The sequence below is a fragment of the Chrysochloris asiatica genome, unplaced genomic scaffold (genome assembly GCF_000296735.1).
Source record: "Chrysochloris asiatica unplaced genomic scaffold, ChrAsi1.0 scaffold00266, whole genome shotgun sequence".
NCBI lineage: Eukaryota > Metazoa > Chordata > Mammalia > Afrosoricida > Chrysochloridae > Chrysochloris > Chrysochloris asiatica.
In genome coordinates this window covers 1,443,740-1,466,045 of record NW_006408784.1, presented here as the reverse complement: position 1 = coordinate 1,466,045, position 22,306 = coordinate 1,443,740, and the positions used below count along the sequence as shown (strand labels likewise).

Here is a 22,306-nt window from a genome sequence, read left to right as displayed (position 1 = left end):
CATTAGCAAAGAACTACAGCGTCCTATCAAGGAAGAGCTTCCTGAATCTGTCAAAACTCAGGGTAAAAATTCAGTTTTGTTATGATTCTTAGGATGGGAAGTGCCATCGAGTCGCTATGAATCGGTATCAACTCAATGGCATTTAACAACAACAACAACATCAGCTTGCTGCTACTCCCAATGGTAATCTGTAGGAACTCAGAAAGATACCAGACTGAGTCATATGAAATTGCCATTATCATTCGTCAAAAATGGTTGAACATTGGCAATATTGTATGGTTCAACCTAATACAACTAGGAAGCGTTACAAGTTCTATATAGGGAATATGGCCCTGTTGACCTGATGCTGCCACCTTACAATCTAAGGCAGATAAGATTTTTAAAATTTTTGCTCAGTTCAACAAATGTTTATTTGTGTGTAATACTCTGCTGTACTGCACATGAAGTCAAAAAAAGGAAGACAACATCATTTTGCCATCAAGGAGTCTAGTCTAATGGGAAAGTATATAAAATACGATTGCTATTGAAAATGGAATGTAAGGAAATCAATCAAATACATTTAACATAAGATGCCACTTTGGAGATTCACCTGGCTGAAAAGATTATACTAACCTTTTTTTCTTTTGCTTAAGAACAGGTGAACTAGACCCTTGGGTCTCTAGTGCTAGCATGTTCAGCCAGTGAGAGAACTCCTGGTGACGGTAGTGAATGATACACGTGTTCAAAACCAAGGAAGCTGAAAGATCAATGGTAGTCACCTGAAATAAGAAAAACAGAACTGTGGGTTTGGGTTTTACTTCATTAATTCACAATGAAATGTAATGACGTAGGGAAAGGGCAAAGAAATAATGCCTGGGACCATAGTCACCACACCTGCACACTAGCCTTGAGGGAGTTGAGGCAGACAATGCGCTGGCGACTTTGGGACAGCAACAACCCATCTGCAAGAGGTCAGAGGGCAGGTCAGAAAATACTGGAAGGTCAAAAGGAAAAACTAGGAGATGATCAGAGGCAGGTCAGGAGATGAACAGACCATCACTAACATTTGTGATTTACAGCTATTTTCTCTCAATATATTCCCTTCTCCCCCTCTCCAGTTACACTGATAATAAATTAAGAAGACCATCTGGGGCACGGGGGAGGAGAATTTCTGGTCCTCTCTTTCTCCCTCAGTACCAGTATCCCCACCCATGAACCTTCCAGCAAGAGTTCAATGCTCATCTGTGCCATATCAGAGTTTGCTGTAAAGCTTCGAAGGGGCAGCTGATCTTCATCACGATTGTAAAGAAAATGCAGCAGCTTCAGTGTCCAATTCAGGTGCCTGGACCAGAGATAGACTTGGGCTTAGAATGGTGTGGACTGCTATTCTATCCAAAGAGGCTTCCTACTCCTTTTCTCCCCAGAGATAAGTCCAGTGCAACAACGAAGTTGGTTACGGAGACCCCAGTATACAGTTCCCACAACAACTCTCCACATTTCTATGTAAGGAGAAATCTCACCTCTTTTGACTATTCATGGACAACACCACACTGATGCCTTCCATCTTCACCTTGACCTGCTCTGGCAGCTGCTGGAGGAGATATAGACCTGGCAGAGTTGGCTCTGCCAAGTTTTCTGCCACCTCTGAAAAGGTGAATAACATGAGAGCCATCAATCCTTAACAATCTCAAGTCTCCCAAAATGCCCTGCTTTCTTTGGCCAAATACAATCACACATAGCAGGCTAAGAAAATGTCCAAGGGTAGGTCACAAGTCAAATATCCCAGACATGTAGGCACCTACTGTCCTCTCCCCTTAGACTCTAAAAATATAATATAGGGAGGCAGGTTGGCATAATGAAAAGAATATGGACTTTAGGGCTAAACAATTCAAACTCCATTTACTACCGACTTGTGTGACACGTCAAGGCAAATTACTTATCTAACCCTCCTAGGCTTCCATCTCCTCACTGGTGAAATGCTGAAGATTTAGCAAGAGAACATATATAAAACACAGTTAGAGTGCCATCGAGTTAGTTCCAACTCATAGCAACCCTGCAAAGGGTTTCCAAGGAGCGGCTGGTGGATTTGAACCATCAACCTTCAGTTATCAATCCAGTGCTTATCCTACAGCACCACACCAGGAGTCCATAACACATAGTACAGCACCCAATTCATGATAGGTACTGACTAAATGTTAGTTCCTTTACTCTCCACAAGCAAATGCCCTATTTCCTCTAGTTACTCTCAGGGTCACAGGCCACAGTTACCAACAACTCACACCAAAATGAGCAGCGAGACCATTATTTTTCTATGCTCCCAAAATAAACCCTGAAACAGAGCTCACTGATTGGAGCTTTACCTGGACAAGGGGCAGGCTTGAGTGCCAGGCTTGATCCCTGGTGTAGCAGCTGACTATGGAAGAGGCCCTCATGCAATTCAGCATGGTGTGTCCACACACCCACAGTAATAGCCTTCAGTTGCCGACTGCTGATGCCTACCTCTAGACACAGGTTCAGGGTCAGAGAGAGTTCCGCTAGGCAGGTGTCCTCCTGGAGGGAAAATAAGGCTCTAAGGTGTGTGTGTATTAGGTCAAAATGTGGTTTGAAACATTAGGCACTGCCTAATTACAGGGAACCCTGTAATGATACTGAACTTTGGATGTAAGCCTTAAGCGCCTTTATACCTTATGCTCAGAAGGGAACGAGGCATCTGAATGACCACGGCATACTCACCAACTGGCCACTCTTTAGAACTTTGCTGTTGATCTTATTTAGGCTCATCTTACAGTCTAGCCTGGGAAAGGAAAAAGATTAGAGCACTTGTTTCCTTTCCTAACCAGTTACCTCTAATCAAGCTCTGCTGACTGGAAGGAACAAGGCAAGAGGAAGTGCCTAAGCTTAGCTTCTTCTCAAATTCCACAGAAGGACAACTTGACACCTTGAAAAGGAAGCCCTGACATCCACCCATCCTGAAATAGCCCTAAAGCCAGAATTTACCAATTGCTTACCTCTTCCCATCACTATCCAAAAGAAGGCTGCTCCCACTGATTTGAATATGCCACAAGGACTCAGAGGTAGCCACTTTGAGAACCATGATGTTTATAGTCTCTACATGAATGGAGAATAGCTGAAGAAAGAAGCAAATATGAACATGAATAAATATCAGGGCACCATTTTACTTTCCAGCTAAGGAGTGAAAAGTGAGAGGCAGCTCTCACCTACGCCCCCAAATTAGTGGAAAAAAATCCATTCACAAACTGGCCAGTTTTTACAGTCCAACAAGCCTTTGTAACAGTCCAGAAAAATGGAACAAGTCTCACCTGGCAGAAAATCTTCAGTAAGGATGGGCTGAGAGGCAGCTCCTTTTGGTCCACCCCAGTGCTCTGGGAGAATGGAGCAGATAGCCCAGAAACCCTCTGTAGGTCAGTTCTGATCCGCACTTCCCCAAAGCACAATGCCACATAGTGTCTGTCCAGGAGAGAGACCTCACTGCCACCAGATCCATCCCTTCCAGAGCAGTTGCCTCTCTCACATTCATTCTCCCATCCTCCCTGGAAATACAGCTCAAATCACAGAGGAGAGTCTCACAGCAGTTGCCAGTATCTATTTCACCACTCTTATTATCACCAGGCTATTAAGGAGATTTCAGCAAAAGGCTTCTATAGAAGAATCCCATTCTGTAAACCCTAACTCTAAAATATTCCCCAAAAAGGTACTGAGGACATAGGGTACTCACGGCAGGTCATGGCTAAAAAGTTTGCTGGAAATCCGCAGGCTATCAATTTCCTAAAATAATGTGAAAGAAGGCTTAATACACTAGCTGCTAGGTAAGCCTGGACCATTTTGACAAGCTAGGAAAGGCTCTGCGTCACAGAAGAAGAGGAAGTAGCACAATTCTTTCCACAAAATACACCCCATTCCATTTCTACCAGCGTCTCTTCTCAACACACAGCTATCTTGCTCCTCAAAAAAACATCAGTTAAGTTTGTTGTTGTTGTTGTTGTTAAGTACCATTGAGTCAGTTACAACTCATAGTGACCCTTACAGGGTTTCCAAGACTTTAAATCTTTGCAGGAGCAGAAAGCCCCATCTGTCTCCCATGGAGCAGCTGGTGGGCTTGAACAGTCAACTTGTGTTTCACAATCCAGTGCTTACCCTACAGAACCACTGTACTCCCCTTAGTTGAGATTTGTGTTTTTCTTTTATGAAAAATGTGTTTTTATGTTTCGCCTCTTAAATTTGAAGAGTAAGCTATCCTATTTCCTGTTATCTTTCTTTTGTGCTTCTCTTCTGCATCTTTCTCATGTGTGCTGGACATTCTGTGCCCTATAAGCATTTCTAACTGACCAGCTAACATCAATCCCTTGTTCCCATACTATCTCTAAGATCCCTTGGACAAACAAATGGCAAGGCCACAGTTAACTAGGAAAAGCCCCAGGATTTTTTTTTTTTTTAAAGGAAATTACAAGTTGAAATTCAGCTGGATCAACACCAGACACACACCCAGGGAGTTCTCAGAACTTACCACAGTTTGCTGGTGCTGCAAAAATTTAAGACTGACATTCTGGATCTCAAAAAAGCCAAAGGAGCCAATTTTCAGCTCCACCTGCAGCTTCCGCTGACACCACTTGGTGGCCAAGCGGACCACAAGCAACCTGCAGAAAAATCTGTGAGTTATATAGAGCCTTCTCCTAATGAGGGCTTCCCACAACCCTAGCTGGTCCTAGAAGACCTTGCAAAGGGTCATGTCCTGAAGCTGGATATTCTGGGCAACTCTGCTGTCACCCAGAACTCCACTCTGCCCGACACATCCGTCACTCCTCACACCCGAGTGACCCCCTCCACCTAGATGAAACCAAAGTGAATTGGAGGTGAAGAAAGCAATCCCTCCGAACCTTAGAAGCTCAGAGAGAGAGTGAGAAGAGCGCCCAACACGGATCAAAACAGGCATTCTGGCCCGATGTGTCAGACAGACCCTCACACACTCCCCAGACAGGTGGTCGCAGGAAGGTCTGTATGGTCAGAGCCCGCCGCCGGATCTCCGCTCTCTGAGCCTTCAGAGTGTGGAAGAAGGGGACCCCCCCCCGGGAACCCCCCCTCGCCGAGATCCCTCCTCACAAACACCTCTTCAGGTCCTAGCTCAACATCTCCTCAGGCCCCGCCCGCCCCCTCAGTCACCTCCACTGCCAACCATTCGCCAGCAGCCCGGCCTCGCGCCCCCGCCCGTCCCTCTCCTCGTCACAAATCGCCTCTGGGGTCTCTCTCCTCGATTCCCCCGCACCGTCCCCATCAGCCCCCACCGCTCCCGCGCGTCTCTTTCCAGTGAGCGCCCCCTCCTCAGTCTCTCCCCTCCTCCTTCCCCCTCCGCCTTGGTGGGAGCTCCTTACCGGCCTAGAATGAGGGCGCCAAGTGCAACCAGCAGCAAGGTCAACAGTGCCAAGAAGAACACAAGCATTTCGGCCCCTGCCCGGCCAGGCCAGGCTCCGGCCCCCACCCTGCCGGCCCCCCCACCCCCCCCCAAGCCGGCTCAGCTCAGCGCCGCCGCGGGCCGACCAGCCGCACGCGCAGCGTCAGCGCCTTGCGAGGAGGTGTCGGCGCGCGCACGCCCCGCCCCCCGCAGCCAGCCAGCCAGCTGTCTCCCTCCCCCGCCCAGCCCGGCGCCGCGATCGCTGAGGGCCGACCGGCTGTGTGCACGAAGTGAAGGAGTGGCTCTAAGAGGCGGGCGGAGGCGAGCAGACCACAAACCGAGATGCTGTGTATTGTGGTTCTTCGGACTGACAGTCCTGCACTCGCGGGGACGCGGAGCCGGAGCTTGCTCTTTGCGCAGAAGATGAATCCGGCTGGCTCATTTCGGCCACGGAGAGTTCCACTACAAAGCACATTCACTTGCCGGAAATTACAAGGCTTGGATTAAATTAGAGTTTGTAGACTGAGGAGGCCGCGGAAGTTAATACATAAATAACCCAGGGTCATCTCACTCTGAGGCTCTGTCTGAAAAGTACTGAGGAGGAAACTTAAAGGTAATGAAAAGACTTCAAAACTCCCATCTCATTCCATTCACAAAGGAAACCCATGAGTTTTAAAAATTCAACTAGAATGGTACTGGTCATTTAATATGGATTGACCTACCGTGGAATACAAGAGTAACAACGATTGTGAGGATGGCACAGGCCTAGGCAGTGTTTCTTATTCTATTCTGCTATGAGTCGAGCCAATTCCACGGCACCTACCAGCAACGTTGTGTAAGGAGTACCTGGGTGACGAAAATTGTTAAGTTCTGCACTACTTACTGAAAAGTTTGAAGGTTAAACTCACCCAGAGGCATCACGAGAGACAGGTCTGGCAATCAGCTTCTGAAAGGTCACAACCTTGAAAACCCTATTTTGCGCACAAGGTGGACATGAGTTGGAATCTGCTCCACAGCAACTAACATGTATATGAAGAACTGGGCGTGGGGCAGGGTATGCTGCAGAAATAGAATACTTGCTCTTCAGCAACAAATCTGTGAAGTAAGCAGCTACATGAAATCAACTGTGAAGTTGACAATTACATGGTCAACTTTATTTTGCCTGTTTCTTTCTAGTAAGGTGAGAAAATTGGGAAAAGGTCCTTTCTATGATATTTTGCATCAATATCTGAGTGAGAATCTACTAATAAGGTACAAGCTAAAGAAATCCTGAGGGTTTAAAAATAAGTACCATGGAGTCCCTTTTGCTCTCGCATATTCTAATCATAAGTACTCTTCAATAATTTTTCAGTCTCTTTTCAGCTCATTTCAATTTTTACCTGTGTGTTCCCCAAAGTTGTTTTTTCCCCTCCAACTGGTTTCCCTGTCAAGTCTTACCTGTCATTTCACATCGTCCCAAGAGCTACACCAATTGGCTGTTTCAAGGTCAAACTTGTCTTTCAAGCATATTTCTGTGTTATCTGCACCCTTCCAGCAGGGAACAGTTGTTGTTGTTAAGTGTTGGTTCTGACCCATAGCAACCCTATCTATATAGGGTTTCCGAGGAGCAGCTGGTGAGCTTGAACCACCGACCTTGCAATTCAAACGGCTTTGCAGTCTGGAGCATTAACCCACAGCGCCACACCAGGACTCAGCAGGGAATAGTAAATCCCCACAATTCAATGAAAACTTCTGTCCAAGTCAAGGAAGGGTCCCTTACAACACACCTCCCTACTGTCATTTGTCTTTCCAATCTGCTTTCTGTATTCAGCTAAGATTCCTATCGCTTCTTTACTTCCCTCCAGACCATTACCACCCTTCTTACTCCCATTTTATAGCCTGAAGTGTTGATGTTATATACTTTCTGAAGAGATGTCAAGGGATCAATGCAACTGAAATGGGATAAACAGGCAGAAAAAAATGGTGCTCAAGTACTTGTTGGCCTCAAGTTATGATCACAAGTCCCTAGGTAAGAGACATCTTTTCATGTACAATTGTTCCAACTCATAGGACTTTGTATATGGTTTCCAAAAAGCGACTGGTGAGTTTGAACCTTGCGACTCAAACCAACCTTGCAACCCCATGCATTATCCCACAACACCACACCAGGACTGCAATGCACAATTGTTAAGTGCCATAGAGTTTCCAACACATAGCAACCCTGTATAGGGTTTCCAAGGAGTAGCTGGTGAATTTAACAAACCAACCTTGTGGTCCGGTTCTTTATCCCACAGCACCATACCAGGACTCTCCAGTGCACAGTTGGTATCCCCAAATTCTGTTACTCCTTAATGCAAACAAACAAAAGTAGAAGTTTGCTATTTACTGAAATTCCAGTAGATGGCAGGCACCTCTGTTCACCTCTATCAAGTTTGAAGACTATTAGGAGCAAACTTTACAAAACCGACCTGGAGGAAAGGTGGAAGTGAGAATATTTTCTACTTATATTTTTCCTAACTTTTTATTGTGAATTAAGTGAAGGTTTACAGACAAGATCGTCAGTTTTACATTTAACAAATCTCTGCTAATCTTTTCACAGATAACCATTGTTTTTGTTAGGTGTGCTTGTGCTCGAGTGGGTTCAACTCATAGGGGCCCTATGCACAACAGAATGAAACTTTGCCTGGTCCTGCGCCATCCTCACAATTATTGTTATGTTTGAACCCATTGTTGTTGCCACTGTATTAATGCATCTTGTTGGGGGTCTTCCTCTTTTCACTGACCCTTCACTTTTGCAAGTATAATGTCCTTGTCCAGGGACTGGTCCCTCCTGATGATATATCCAAAGTATGAGACAAAGTCTTGCCATCCTCATTCTAAGGAACAAATTCTGGCTATACTTTTTCTAAGACCAATCTGTTTACTCTTCTGGCAGTCCATGGCACTTTCAATATTTTCCTCCAACAACATAACTCAAATGCATCATTCTTCTATGGTCTTCCTTATTCACTGCCCAACTGACTTGGGTCAGGTGCACCTTAGTCCTCAAACTGGTATCTTTGCTCTTAAACACTTTAAAGAGGTCTTGTCTACCAGATATGTCAAATGCAATGTGTCACTTGATTTTTTGACTGCTGCTTCCATGAGTGTTGATGGTGGATTCGAGCAAAATGAAGTCTTTCACAACTTCAATCCTCTCTTCATTTATATGGATGTTGCTTATTGGGCCAGTGGTAAGGATTTTTGTTTCCTTTACATTAAGATGCAACACATACAGAAGGCTGTGGTCTTTGCTCTTCATCAGTACGTATTTTAAGTCCTTTTCGCTTTCAGCAAGAAAGGTTGTAACATCTGCATATAGCAGGTTGTTAATGAGTCTTCCTCCAATTCTGATGTCACATTTTTCTTCATATACTTATTTGTTCAGTATACTGATTGAATAAGTTTGGTGAAAGAATACAACCCTGGTGCACACCTTTCCAGATTAATTTTAAACCATTCAGTGTTCCCTTGTTCTGTTTGAACTTGGTCTACGTACTGGTTTTTCGTGAGTACAATTAAGTGTTCTGGAATACTCATTCTCTGCAATGCTGTCCATAGGTTGTCATGATCCACACAATCGTAAGCCTTTGCATAGTCAATAAAGCATAGGTAAACATCTTTCTGGTATTCTTTGCTTTCAGCCAAGATCCATCTGATGCCAGCAATTATATCCCCCATTCCACGTCCTCTTTTAAATCCGGCTTGAACCTCTGGAAATTCTATGTCAATGTATGGCTGCAGCCAGTTTTGAATTATTTTTAGCATAATTTTGCTAGCATGGAATACTAATGATATTGTCAGATGATTTCCACATTCTGTTGGGTCACCTTTCTTTGGAATGGACATGAATACGGATCTCTTCCAGTCAGCTGACCAGGTCTTCAAAATTTCTTGGCATAGATGAATGAGTGCCTCCAGTGCTGCATCAGTTTGTTGAAAGATTTCAATTTGTATTCCATCAATTCCCGGAGCCTTATTCTTTGCCTATACCTTCAAATGCACCTTGGACTTCTTCCTTCAGGATCATTGGCTCTTGATCATATGCTACCTCCTGAAATGGGTAAACATTGACCATTTCCTTTTGGTACAATGAGTCTGTGTATTCCTCCCATCTTCTTTTGATGCTTTCTGCATCATTCAATATTTTACCCAGGTTGTTGCTGATTGCTGTCAAGTCCATCCCGACCCATAGCGACCCCTGTACAGGGTTTCCGAGGAGCGGCTGGTGAGTTTAAACTGCTGACTTTTAGGTTCAAACAGAACTTGTGGTACAGTGCATTATCCCACAACGCCACACCACAACTCCATTTTGCCCACGGACTCCTTCAATACCACAAGTCGAGGCTTGCATTTTTCTTCACTTCTCTCAGCTTGAGAAATGCTGAGCGTGTTCTTACCTTTTGGTTTTCGAACCCAAGGTCTTTGCACATTTTGTCACAGTATTTGACTTTGTCTTTGCGAGCTGGCATTTGAAATTTTCTGTTCGGCTCTTTAACCTCCTAACTTCTTCCATTTGCTTTGGCATCTCTACAAAGGAGAGCAAGTTTCAGAGTCTCTTATGACATGCATTTTGGTCTTTTCCTTCTTTATTGTCTTCTTAATGACCTTTTGCTTTTTTTCCTATGTGATGTCATGCCATGACTCTTTTGTTCTTCCAGCTTTAGTGTCAACTGCATCAAATCTGTTCTTCAGATAATGTCTAAATTCAGATGGAATATTCAAGGTCATATTTTGGCTCTCAAGGACTTGTTTTAATTTTCTTCAGCTTCAGCCTGAACTTGCACAAGAACAGTTGATGGTCTGTCCCACAGTCTGCCCTTGGCCTTACTTTGGCTGATGATACGGAGCTTTTCCACCGTCTTTCCACAGATGGAGTCACTTTGATTTGTATGTATTCTGTCTGGTAAGGTCCATGTGTATAAAGTCATCTTTTATGTTGTTTAGAAAAGGTATTCACAATTAAATCATTGGTCTTGCAAAATTCTATCATGTATTGTCCAGCATTTTCTATCACCAAGGCCACATTTTCCAACTATTGATCTTCCCTCTGTTTCCAAACTTTTCATCGTAATTGCCAGTAATTATCAATATACCTTAATTGCATGTTTGATGAATTTTAGACTGAAGAACTTGATAAATTCTTCAATTTCATCCTCACTGGCTTTAGTGATTGGTGTGTAAATTTAAATTAATGATAAAAATAAAAACCTTTTAGCTTGTCCAAAATAGAGTTTTCAAAGAGTTAAACACAATTATTGTATATAAAAAGAATTATGTAGATCACTGTGGCTCTGTAGGATAAGCTCTGGGATGCTAACCACAAGGTTGCGGTTTGAGCCCACCAGCTATTCCTCAGAAAAAAAGATGAGGCTTTCTGCTTCTGTAAAGATGTACAGCCTCAGAAACCCTAGACAGGGTCACTATGAGTCAGAACTGACTCAATGGCACTTAACAATGAAAAAAACATGAGTCAAGACCAGCTAAATTCCTACCCAAAATTTACTAGCTTTAATTCAGTTAGTTAACTTTTCTGTTTCTTATTGGTAAAACCCTAACATCTACCTCCTATTTGTATGAAAACCAAATGAAATAAGATCTATAAAATGGTGCCTACTAATTAGTGAATAAATAAATGTTAGTTCCTCTTTCTATCCTCTGCTTCTTCCCATCTCAGTAACAGAACCAGTGTTTACCATTTTATTAGTTCTTTATTAAGCTGTATTACTTGAGAGTGCTGTAGGATAAGTGACTGCTAACCACAAAGTCAGCAGCTCAAACACAATAGTCACTCCTTGGAAACCCTATACAGATAGGGTTATTATGAGTTGGAACAGACTTGACGGCATTTAACAACAAGAACCAAAGTCATAATTAGTCAAAAATTTAATAAAAATGAGGTACCTGGGGCAAGAGTAAAAGTAGAAAGACAAAAAATGTGCATATAAATAAAGCTCTCAAAAGTGCCCACATGGAAGGTTCTTAGCATCTGGAAAGAGTGATAGCAATCTTAGGACTAGAAGATTATGCAGATCATAAAATGTTCAGTGTCATCAAACTGATTTGAATTCATAGCAACTTCATGTGACAAAATAAACTGCCCCATAGGGTTTTCTAGGCTGAAATTTTTATAGGAAATCACCCGGTCCTTCTCCTATGGTTAGCTGCCTAACAATTAACCATTGCACCACCACCAAGATTCCTGAATCATGAAATGGCATATCTAGTAAAGGACAACACAGTGGCCAACAATGAAATTCATTTTTTATCATTTTAGACATAGCAAATAGAGGAAAAGTCACACACATTAACAATCCATCATGCCAAGCTCCTGAAGAGTAAAAAATTACGAGCAGGAACGGATGTCCCCCTCAGTTTGTTTTGCCAATATGAATAAAAAGCATCTACCCCTTTTACCAGCAAGTCATGTACTCAGAAAGAATTGGCCCAAGTCTGGTAGAATAACCAATTTCAGTGTGAAGGGCTGATGCTTCTAAAAACAACCAGTTTTCTGTCATGTATCTTCTTCTCATGGTGATGCGACCATGGCCCAGTGGGCCTGTGGCAGGGATCCCAGGGAGAAGCAGCAGCAGAGGTCTATGAACACTGGGTGGTGAAAGTGCATCAGTGCCTTCAGACTCAGAGTTCTGCGTGGTGTGCCTCTGTCTTCAGCAACTCACTGGGCTTCATGAATATGCCTTCCATGGTTTTCCAGTAGTTGTTCTGGCTCGGCTGGGACATGCCATGTACCTCTTTCTGCCCACTGATGGGTCGACCATACTGTTCTCCAGTGACAGAGAGTAGTACCTCGGTGGACGAGTGTTTGAACCGCACTTCACCATCCCTTACCCAGTAAGGTCCATTACAGAGAACTGTCCAGTCATCCAGATAATCACCTTCACCTTCTTCACCAAAAGCACTAACTTCCTAGAAGACAGAAGTGACAGTATTAGCATGAGCTGACACAGAGGCCTAGAAAAGGGACACTGGGAAGAAAACGAAGTTTGCGCCAAAAGAGAAAAATGAGAGCTTTTCCAGTGTTGCTTAAAAATAACCACACAAAAGGCTGTAGAGGTTAGGACCACAGTCTCAAGGGACATCTAGATCAACTGGTATAACATACTCCATAAAGACAAAGTCCTACATCCTACTTTGGTGAATAGTAACTGATGTTTTAAAAGCTTGCAAGCATCCATCTAAGATGTAATAATGGTCTCTTCTTGTCTGAAGCAAAGAAGAGTGAAGAAAATTTAAGACTCCAGGAAATAATTATTACAAAAGACTAATGGCCCACATGAACCACAGCATCTACAACCCTGAGACCAGAAAAACTCTAACATGTCAGACTACCACTACTAATTGCTCTGATCAAGACAATAGAAAGTTCCTGGACAGATGGGAGAAAAACGTAAAACAAAATTCAAAATTATAAACAAGACCAGACTTACTGGTATTAACTGGTATGAAAAAGACAGGTAGAACCCTTGGGACACCATTCAAACATGGAACTGAACCCACTCCCACAGATACCTTTCTGCCAAAAAAAAAAAAAAACTGACTATAAAGTGAACAATAGTATCTGTGAAGAAAGTACTCCTCAAAACAATCAATTCTATGACATGAAAAGGGCAGCATTTGCCCAAAAACCAAGTTCAGAAGGCAAGAAGAGTCAAGAAAGATGGGTGAATGGAAATGGAACACAGGGAAGGACTGTTATGGATGCAGTTGCTCAAAATTCCAACCAAAATGGAAGGATTCTTCATATCAAGGAACAAGCTAGTTTCTTCATGCACTGGGTTGATAGGGACTGGCAATCCAGACACTGGCTATCTAAAGTGGGAGGCTACAAAGGCATGAAGTGGTTGGCTTACAAGCTTTTGTGCGTGTGCTAAGTTTCAGAATAAGGTGGGTAAAGTAGAATCCCCACTGAATAATCTACCTCTTCTCCAGATGGATCTGGTGAAAGGGGATGGGGGATGATGCTGATAAGATTTTATGATTCAATTGTGAGTAAGTGTTAGCAGGAGTAATAGTGATTGTCACAAGTGTAATTATAGAAGATGCATAACTAAAAGGAGGGAGTAGTTAATCTTTCATTTCAGGAACAAATAATCCCAGGATCATCAAGATGGAAGAGCATGAGAGCCTACTCAGAAAAGCAGCTACAGTAGAGACAGTGACAGAGGCGATGGTATGGAGAGATTGAGAAGCTGTGGGCTCTAGGCCCATGGACTGAGTAAAGCTGTGTGCCTGAGAGTACAAGGCTGGCTTGCAAAATATGCCCTTAGGACATTTAAACAAATATATATTTTTTTGTATGTGTACATCAAATATTTCTACTTTGTTAATTTGTGAAGTAGAAGACGTAAAAGGGAAGCCACAGGGAAGAAGTAGGTTAACTATTGTTATAGGAGGCGATTGTAATCACTGAGATAAAACAAAGCGTATGTGTTAAATGTAAAGCTTATGATCTTGTCTGTTAACCTTCACTCAATTCACAATAAAAAGTTAAAATAAATAATGACAATATCACCTAAGCGAGTAATCGTAAGAATTAGATAAGATAAATATGAACTAATCAAAACATAGTAGGTTCTTAATCTTTTATTCCATTTCTACTCCTGGTGCGGCCCTGTGGGTTACTGCACTGGACTGCAAGGTTGGTGGTTCAAGCTCACCAATCGCTCCTTGGAAACTATATACAGAGTTGCTATGAGTTGGGATCAACTCTATGTTAAGGGAAAACAGTTTCCATCACAATGGCAATCAAAATTATTAATTAAACACACACTAATAGCTACAAAATTTTAGATGACTTCAAAAAGCAGTCACTTGGACAATGATGTGGAGAGATGGAGTGGCTGGGGACTCTGGACTCAGGGAGAGACAGAGGCTGTGTGCTGACGACCTAGGGGCAGGCTTGCGGGGTGTACCATTTGGTTGTTTGATGATGCATGGAGGGGAATGTAATCATGGCAATGAAATGATATACAATAGCATGAATGTAAAGCTAATGTTCTCCCATGTAAACTATCACACAATTCACACACACAAAACAGTCACTTGGAAATGGAGTCTTTAAGCTAAAGTCAAAAGGGCATGCACACACACACTGTGCACTATTTGATGATACTAGAATTGAGCAATTAAGTAAATGGATGGCAAATAATGAGAGACAGGTTTCTCACTATTGGTGACAGAATCTAACAATAACAAAGGGGAGAGGCCAGAATGACCCACCTGATAATGGGTTCAAGTTGAAGACATTAGTAAGAACTCAGAAAACATAGATGGTTACACATAGAAATATTTATAGATCTGTATATACACAGGTTAGTATACATACATATATGAGGAGTTTCAAAGAGTTTGTGGAAAAAATCATTATCTTTTCATTCAATTTTTCTTAAATATTTTTGAAGTCCCTTCATATTTCTTGCTCTGACAGAAGGCCTAAAATAAATGACATTTAGGGTGCAAATCTTGTCTTCTAATGCTATTTTCCAATAAAAGAGAAATAACCTTGGTAATTTTAGGACTAGGACAGGAAATATACAAGACGAGTCTGGAATATCTGCTAATGCCAGAAAGTAAAAAAGTACTCAAACAACCACCACCCCCTGCCCACAATGATGGGGTATGTCAACTGAAACAGTTAGTGCCCAGTGGCCAACTCTTGAAGAATTGGAGTAACAAAATAAAAATGTATTGAATTATACCCCAAAGTATAAACTTAAATGCCCATGAATTCATACTGATATAAATAACTGAATAAATAAATGGAGACGAAACAAATTTTCTGTTAAGAATAATTTCAATTAAATTTTGTATATAGTCTACTCTAAAGGAAGGGGAGCATAACTCCTCATGCCTTACGTGTGGACTGCACATAGGAACTCCTTTCCAGAGAGAACAGAGAGGGTGGGAAAGAATAACGTTACAGGAGTAATTTGAAAAAAAAAGTATTTTAGCCAGATGATGAACATCTGGCTAACATATCAAGGACACAGTGTGTACCCTCAATATGATGTGATTTAAATGATACACTTTTTGAATTCTGGTCAAATGAGAAAAACATAAGACAAATTCTAATAGAAGAATATCCTATACCTGATCAGTAGTATTCCTCAAGGAACATCTGAGAAACGATCTCAATAGAGCCACGTCTAAAGCAGAATGATAAATGTAATATGCTATCTGGATGGGATCCTGGGTAAAAACTAAAAAAGTCTGAGTGAACAGTGAACCTTAGTTGATAATAATGTATCAATATTGATTCATTAATTATAACAAATGTACCATAATAATGTAAGATATTGATAGTAAGAGAAACTGTGTACAAGATGAAGATGGGGGAAAAAAGTCATTAAGGAAGACTCATTAAGAGGTCCACATTCCCTGACAGTGCCTACTTTATTTTCCTAGACTCCTGGTGTGGTACTGTTGGTTAATGTGCTGGGCTGCAAAGTCCGCTTGAACCAGGAGGCCTGCGATTCAAGTTCATAAGCTGCTCCTCAGAAACCCTATACAGGGTCACTATGGGTCAGAGCCCGAATCGACGACACTTAACAACAATTTTATTTTCCTAATATAGAAGTTCCCGAAGAATGCCCTATAGATTAGTTCCTTAAAATGGTTAGTTGCCATTAAAAATTAATATTGTTATCAGGACTGATTGTGAGGGTTGGAAATGTAAAGGTAAGACATTTTGTAGCAAGGAGGGAAGTGATTAACTTTTTAGTCTAGGAGCGGAGGTCCCTGGGACCATCAAGGGAGAAGAGTGGAGAGCGGGACCCTACCCAGAGAAGCAGTGATGCCTGAGATGGAGGCAGAGACGATGATGTGGAGAGATGGAGCAGCTGGAGACTCTAGACACAGAGAGGGAGAGGGGCTGTGTGCTGACGATGAGGGGTGGGGGCAGGCTTGTAGTGTATACCTTTGGTTGGTTAATGATGCATGGAAGGGATTGTAACCATGGCAATGAAATGATATACGATAGGATGAATGCAAAACTAATGTTCTCCCATAATTCACAATAAAACATTTAAAAAAAATTAATAACATCTTAAAGTTGGAAAACAATGAGTTTCTTTGTTATAGGATTTATCAGAACATATGATATACTAATGCATACCTACTCTGTCTTTCCTTTTTATTTATTGATTTGGTCTAGATATCAAGTGTCCACTTTGACCATAAAGAATTCTCTTTATACTTAATAGAGCTACATTCCCAGTGTGAACAAAAGAGAACATGTACACTTGGAAAGAACAAGCTAAGAATTAGAAGATCAAATAGCCACCCAAATAAGTAATATACAGAGCAGCAATGATGCCACCTTACCTGGTTTCCAGAAAGAGGTGAGGTGAAGTGGTGACTATGAAGGTTTCTACCAGTGTTGACATGTGTCAACCGAATCGGTTGGCCACACTTGACAGGAGTTCCTCTTTCACACACTGTGGCTGTCTTCCCACGTATCCTCCAGTAACTGTTGCTGTCATCCACAGAGGTGACACCTGTCACTGACTGCTGGCCACTACCTGTAGTTAAAAAAAAAACAACAACAAAACAGTAATCTCAATCTGATCTTTCTCTTTCCTACAAATAATGTGTTCTGCAACAAAAACAGATAGGTCAAGTGTGGGGAGGAAATTGCATGTTTGGTAATATGCTTTCTTGGAAAACATGAAAATAACTATGAAAAGTATATGGGCTCAAGCATGGCAACAATTGTGAGGTTGACCCAGGACCAGGCAGTATTTTGTTCTGTTGTGCATAGGGTCGCTATGAGTTGGCACTGACTTGATGGCATCTAACAGCAACAAAATTATTATATAAATATGGGGTCCTGGTATGGCACTGTAGGATATGCACTGGACTACTAACCACAAGATAAGTGGTTAAAACCCCCCAGTTGCTCCTCGGAAACCCTGAGTCAGAACCAGCTCGATGACACTTAACAAAATTATTGCATGATATACTACACTTAAAGAGTATGTCATATAAAATTTTAAGAATTTACATTAAAGAGCACTTTGTTATTGCTAAGTTCTGCCAAGTTAATTGTGACTCATTGGTTTCCAAGGAGTAGAAGGTGGGTTTAAAGCACCAACCCTGTGGTCAGTTGTTGTTACGTGCCGTAGAGTCGATTCCAACTCACAGCTACCCAGGTACAGGGTTTCCGAGGCTGTACATCTTTATGGGAGCAGAAAGCCTCATCTTTCTCCCACGGAACAGCTGGTAGTTTCGAACTGCTGACCCTGAGGTTAGAAGCCCGATTGATACCCACTGTACTACGAGAGCTAGTCCAGTGCTTATCTTACAGCACCATACCAGTACTCCTAAAGAGCACTGTGGTGGTGTTGATGTGCCGTGGAGTTGGTTTTGTCTCATGGAGACCCTGTACAGGGTTTCTGAGGCTAGAAATCTTTACGTGAGCAGAAAGCCTCATCTTTCTCCCGCGGAACAGCTGGTAGTTTCGAACTGCTGACCTTGTGGTTCGCAGCCCGATTCGTAACCACTACACTACCAGAGCTCGTTCCTAAAGAGCACTAGACATATAAATATGTTTCTGAAGCACAGGCAGTGCTTACCTGTACATTCTAGCCTGGATTTCACATTTTACAGTCAACTTTTTGCTTAAATCACATTTCACAAAATGGGGTAATTCTTAGCCATCAACTTTAATCCATGCAGTCATTACAGCACCCAAACTCCTGTGAATGGTCTATCAATACATATTGTAAAAATATTCTTCACTTATCTAAATATGGCTAATGCTAAGCGGGAGAAAGATGAGGCGTTCTGCTCCCGTAAAGATTTACAGCCTCGGAAACCCTGTACAGGGTCGCTATGAGTCAGAACCAACTCAACGGCACTTAACAACAACAACAAAACCTTTAAGTGGTCCAATTCTGCAGGTTAAATAATTGCTAGATAGTTGCTTAGTGGGTATTAAGCACCTACATAGTGCCAGGTACTAAGCCAAGCCCTCTGCCTGAATGCTCTTTGATACAAACACCTACCCTGTGAGGTAGCTATTATTATTACTACCCCTATTTTATACTAGTGTTAGACTGAGTAGCATAGCCAAGGTCATGCAGCTCCAACAGATAGGGCTGGAGTTTGAACCTAAGCAGCCTGACTCAAACTCACACTCTTAACCAATCCACCACATGGCCTTCCATAAAGGTTATTATTCCTTCTCCTGTTTTATTTTCTATCAAGTTCCCTCCAAACAGGTGACTTTGATATAAACCTCAGAGAGATTCTTTTCCCTAGACCTCAGCTGCTACCCAATTCTTCAAAGGCACACCATATTTCCCATACACTTTCCTCAGATACTCCTGTCTGTTCCTCTTAGCTTTGCCTTTACTTCCATGGTCCTAATGGCCTTTTCATAGCACTTTACCTCTTAGCATTATATCTAATTACCTAGGTAAATGTTTGTAAGGAGCTCTGTTAGCATAGTGGTTACGAATCGGGCTGCAAACCACAAGGTCAGCAGTTCAAAACTACCAGCTGCTCCGTGGGAGAAAGATGAGGCATTCTGCTCCCATAAAGATTTCTAGCCTCGGAAACCCTGTATAGGGTCACTATGAGTCGGAACCGACTCCACGGCACACAGCCAGCCAGCCAGTTTAATATCTGTAGTCAAACTATCAGTTCCTCCCTACTGACTACTTCGACTCAACTCATAATGACTTTGTTAGCTGTTTTTAAAAAGAAAAAAGCAATCTAACTTTCTTCTCCTTACTTCTAGCTACTGCCTTACAAGTCTCATAGCCCTCACCGTAATGCTTTTACTAAACCATGTTCCATACTTTTTCTCCTTACTTCTAGCTACTGCCTTACAAGTCTCATAGCCCTCACCGTAATGCTTTTACTAAACCATGTTCCATACTTTTTCTCCTTACTTCTAGCTACTGCCTTACAAGTCTCATAGCCCTCACCGTAATGCTTTTACTAAAACCATGTTCCATACTTTTTGCTTCTACTTTTTCGCTTTCCCTTTACCCATCCACCATTTCTCGGCATAACCTAGAGTTCTATGAGGAATCTCAAACTGGTCCATCTTCAGGAATAAAGAAAAAAGGCCCAAGAAATTACTAACTGACCAAAGCACAAATTATTGGCTGATACAGCAACCACAGGAGCCCATGCACCTGAAGTATGTGTGAACAGTATAAACAAGGGAGACAAGGGGGAGGATCTGTTCAAAAAACAGAAACTTTAAAATAAGAATGCAACCATCAAAAGGAAGTATTATTCCAGGAAGATTATTCACCCCATAGTACTTAGCCAAAGAGGAACCAAGTGAGGGACTCTCGAGCTAGGAAATAAAAATACTTGTAAAACAGCCACACAGAGTGTTTGTTTGCTGGGTTTGGTGCCCAATTTTACAAAATTGACTATAAAGCCTCACTCTCACTAAAATGAGTACAGATTGGGAGTTTTTAAGCATTCATCAGTGATAACTCATTAGTGACCTCATATGGGATAGTGACCCTAGTTCTCCCTCTGGAGACCCATCAGGTTAAGGTCCTGGTTGTGAAGTGCTGTAGAGTCATTTCTGACCCATAGTGACCCTTATAGGGTTTCCAAGGAGCAGCTGGTGAGCTTGAACCACTGATCTTGCAATTCAAACAGCTCTGCAGTCTAGTGCATTAAACCACAGCACCACACCAGGACTCCCTATGGGTAAGGTCCTAGTTGGGGGTTTATATCGACCTGCCAATTACCAAGAGGAACCAAGGCAGTATCAAGGTATCAACAATGTTTCTTACAAATTCTATCCTGGGTCCTCATTCTTAAGCACTAAACACAGTAATTCTTAAACATTTGTTGGTATCAGAACAAAAGCATTTGTATTCTTAACAAGTTTCTCAAGTGATTCAAACTGACACTAGATTAAGAACCCATGACATTTCAACCACCAACTATATAATGATGTTGCATTTTCCTCTGTTACCTCAGGCTCAGCACAAATCTCAGATTGAAACTGGTTTCCAAATCAAGTACTGGAAGTATTTTTTAATCCTACAGATTCCTACTGCCAGGTTTTTCTCCACTCCCACTCTGACTCAGTAAATCCAAAATAAGAAACTAGATTAAATAAAAAAAGTAATAAAATGCCTGACACACAGTAGGTGTTCACTGAGTGGTTGACAGAATTAAGACATCCCAACAATGACAACTCAGTTCCTTTTCTAGTCTAACTGGTCTGACAGGTGTGGGGACTATGAACTACAAGGGAGCCAACCTTGAAAGGTACTCCTTCCATTCTCAGCTAATAGCATCATTAGTCACCAAAGGTAGAATCTAGCCATCAGCTTGATGCCTCTCACATCTCACTAGCTGAACAGCTTGTTTTTCTTGTATTTTGCTTAATTGGTTCCCTAAATGTATCTCTTGTATCCAGAAAAAACTAGGAATATGATGTTAATTGCTACTGAGTCTCATAGTGACCCTGTATAGGATTTCCAAGGAGTGACTAGTGGGTCTGAACTGTTCACCTTATGTGCAGTTAGCAGTTTAGTACTTACCCTACAGGACAATGAGAGCTTATTTAATCTATGCTAAATGAGTCGGAAGTGACTCCACTTACTTAACAACAACAACAAATAAATTCATACATAATTGATTACAATGCATTTTCATTCCATATGGTAAAATGCCCTCTAAACAGTTTCTTTTCCAATTCCTGTCACTGTTTCAGCTTAAGCTCATTACAAGACAGCAGGTAACCCACTACCATGGAATCGCTTCCTATTCATAGCTACCCTATAGGACAGAACTGCTCCAGAGGATTTGTGAGACTGGAAACGTTTATGGAAACAGACTGCATCTTTTCACCCACAGACAGACTGATGGGTTCAAACCACCCATCTTTTGGTTAGCAACTCAATATTTAACTAGAAAGAGGGTAGGGTGCCAATAAAAAAGGGGCCATCGGATAGCTGAAGTTCAAACCTAAGATACAAAGGGACTGAAAGGCCAGAACGTGGACTCTTGTTCAGAACTTCATAGATACAGCACTTATTTAATTGTTTGTATATCTTTATCTCCTGCACTGAGTACCACCATGAAAACATGCTTTAGAAGTGGATAGATTTGGACTGAATCCTGTCTCTGTCATTCACTAGCTGTGTGCAAGAAATTCAATCTAAGTGCTTCTTCATCAGTAAAATGAGGATAACCATAATATCTAACTCATAGGGATGTTAAAGATCAAAAAAAGTACTTATGTAACCTGCCTAGCATACGAATACAGCTCACAACAAAGAAGCTGGTATGATGACAATACTTAAAGGCAGTCCGATGGTCCCGACCTTCCTCTGGACCTTAGGAGCCTCCTCCAGACACCCTTTACCCACCCAGACCACACCCCTTAGATTTTCTGTAAGACCCGCCTCCTCCGGAGCCTACTAGGCCCCCCGAGCCTACTAGAACCCGGTCCCCTACAGTACCTGACCCATAGCGCACGTCATGTGAGTGCAGCCGGACGTTGTGGCGCGTATTGAGTAGCTTGACCACAGAACCACATGTAACTACAGCCAGATCAGACGATCTCACAGCGCCCCACAAACCCCCGAACAACAGTAGCTGTACCACAGTCATCCTGCTTAGAAGATCTTGATTCCTAATCTTCGAAGAAAACCCGGCCCCTACCCCGGAACCGGAAGCTGGTAGAGGAACGGCAAAACAGAGGAAGTAAAGAAGCCCAAGTTCTGGACTTTATGGTTCCTTTAGCTAGAGTGGACCGAGGAATAGGCTGGGCCTGATTGCTTCCGATCCCCTTGCTCCGCTCTGAGACTTTGATTACTGTCTTCCTGAACTGTTTCAGCCAACTTTCGCTTCCCCGGACGAAAGCCGCAAGAACCAGGTGAGAGAAGAAAGCAA

General features: G+C 42.3%; 2 protein-coding genes across 2 annotated transcripts in view; both read right to left on the bottom strand.

Annotated features, from left to right (window-relative positions):
* Window positions 1-5,547, bottom strand: part of KIAA0100 (KIAA0100 ortholog) — a 31,475-nt gene extending 25,928 nt beyond the window's left edge. Inside the window, exons 1-11 of the mRNA XM_006874203.1 lie at window positions 5,367-5,547; window positions 4,505-4,634; window positions 3,716-3,765; window positions 3,300-3,447; window positions 2,988-3,106; window positions 2,713-2,773; window positions 2,340-2,529; window positions 1,500-1,623; window positions 1,197-1,321; window positions 874-941; window positions 613-758 (exon numbers count right to left, since the gene is read on the bottom strand). Of these exons, the coding sequence (XP_006874265.1) occupies window positions 613-758; window positions 874-941; window positions 1,197-1,321; window positions 1,500-1,623; window positions 2,340-2,529; window positions 2,713-2,773; window positions 2,988-3,106; window positions 3,300-3,447; window positions 3,716-3,765; window positions 4,505-4,634; window positions 5,367-5,434 (1,229 nt within the window). The 5' untranslated portion in view covers window positions 5,435-5,547. The remainder of the gene's footprint in view (window positions 1-612; window positions 759-873; window positions 942-1,196; window positions 1,322-1,499; window positions 1,624-2,339; window positions 2,530-2,712; window positions 2,774-2,987; window positions 3,107-3,299; window positions 3,448-3,715; window positions 3,766-4,504; window positions 4,635-5,366) is intronic.
* Window positions 5,548-12,043: 6,496 nt separating this feature from the next.
* SDF2 (stromal cell-derived factor 2) lies at window positions 12,044-22,024 on the bottom strand. Its single transcript, XM_006874202.1, has 3 exons — window positions 21,874-22,024; window positions 16,748-16,944; window positions 12,044-12,331 (listed from the first exon to the last, which is right to left on the bottom strand). Exons 1-3 carry the CDS (start codon window positions 22,022-22,024, stop codon window positions 12,044-12,046), a joined length of 636 nt encoding a protein of 211 aa, XP_006874264.1.
* Window positions 22,025-22,306: the final 282 nt, after the last annotated feature.

Coding starts and splice junctions, on each gene's coding strand:
- SDF2 (XM_006874202.1), bottom strand. CDS start 22,024: ATGACTGTGGTACAGCTACTGTTGTTCGGGGGTTTGTGGGGCGCTGTG. Junction 16,945..21,873: donor TGACGTGCGCTATGGGTCAG/GTACTGTAGGGG, acceptor TTTTAACTACAG/GTAGTGGCCAGCAGTCAGTG. Junction 12,332..16,747: donor CACCTCTTTCTGGAAACCAG/GTAAGGTGGCAT, acceptor TCTGTCTTCTAG/GAAGTTAGTGCTTTTGGTGA.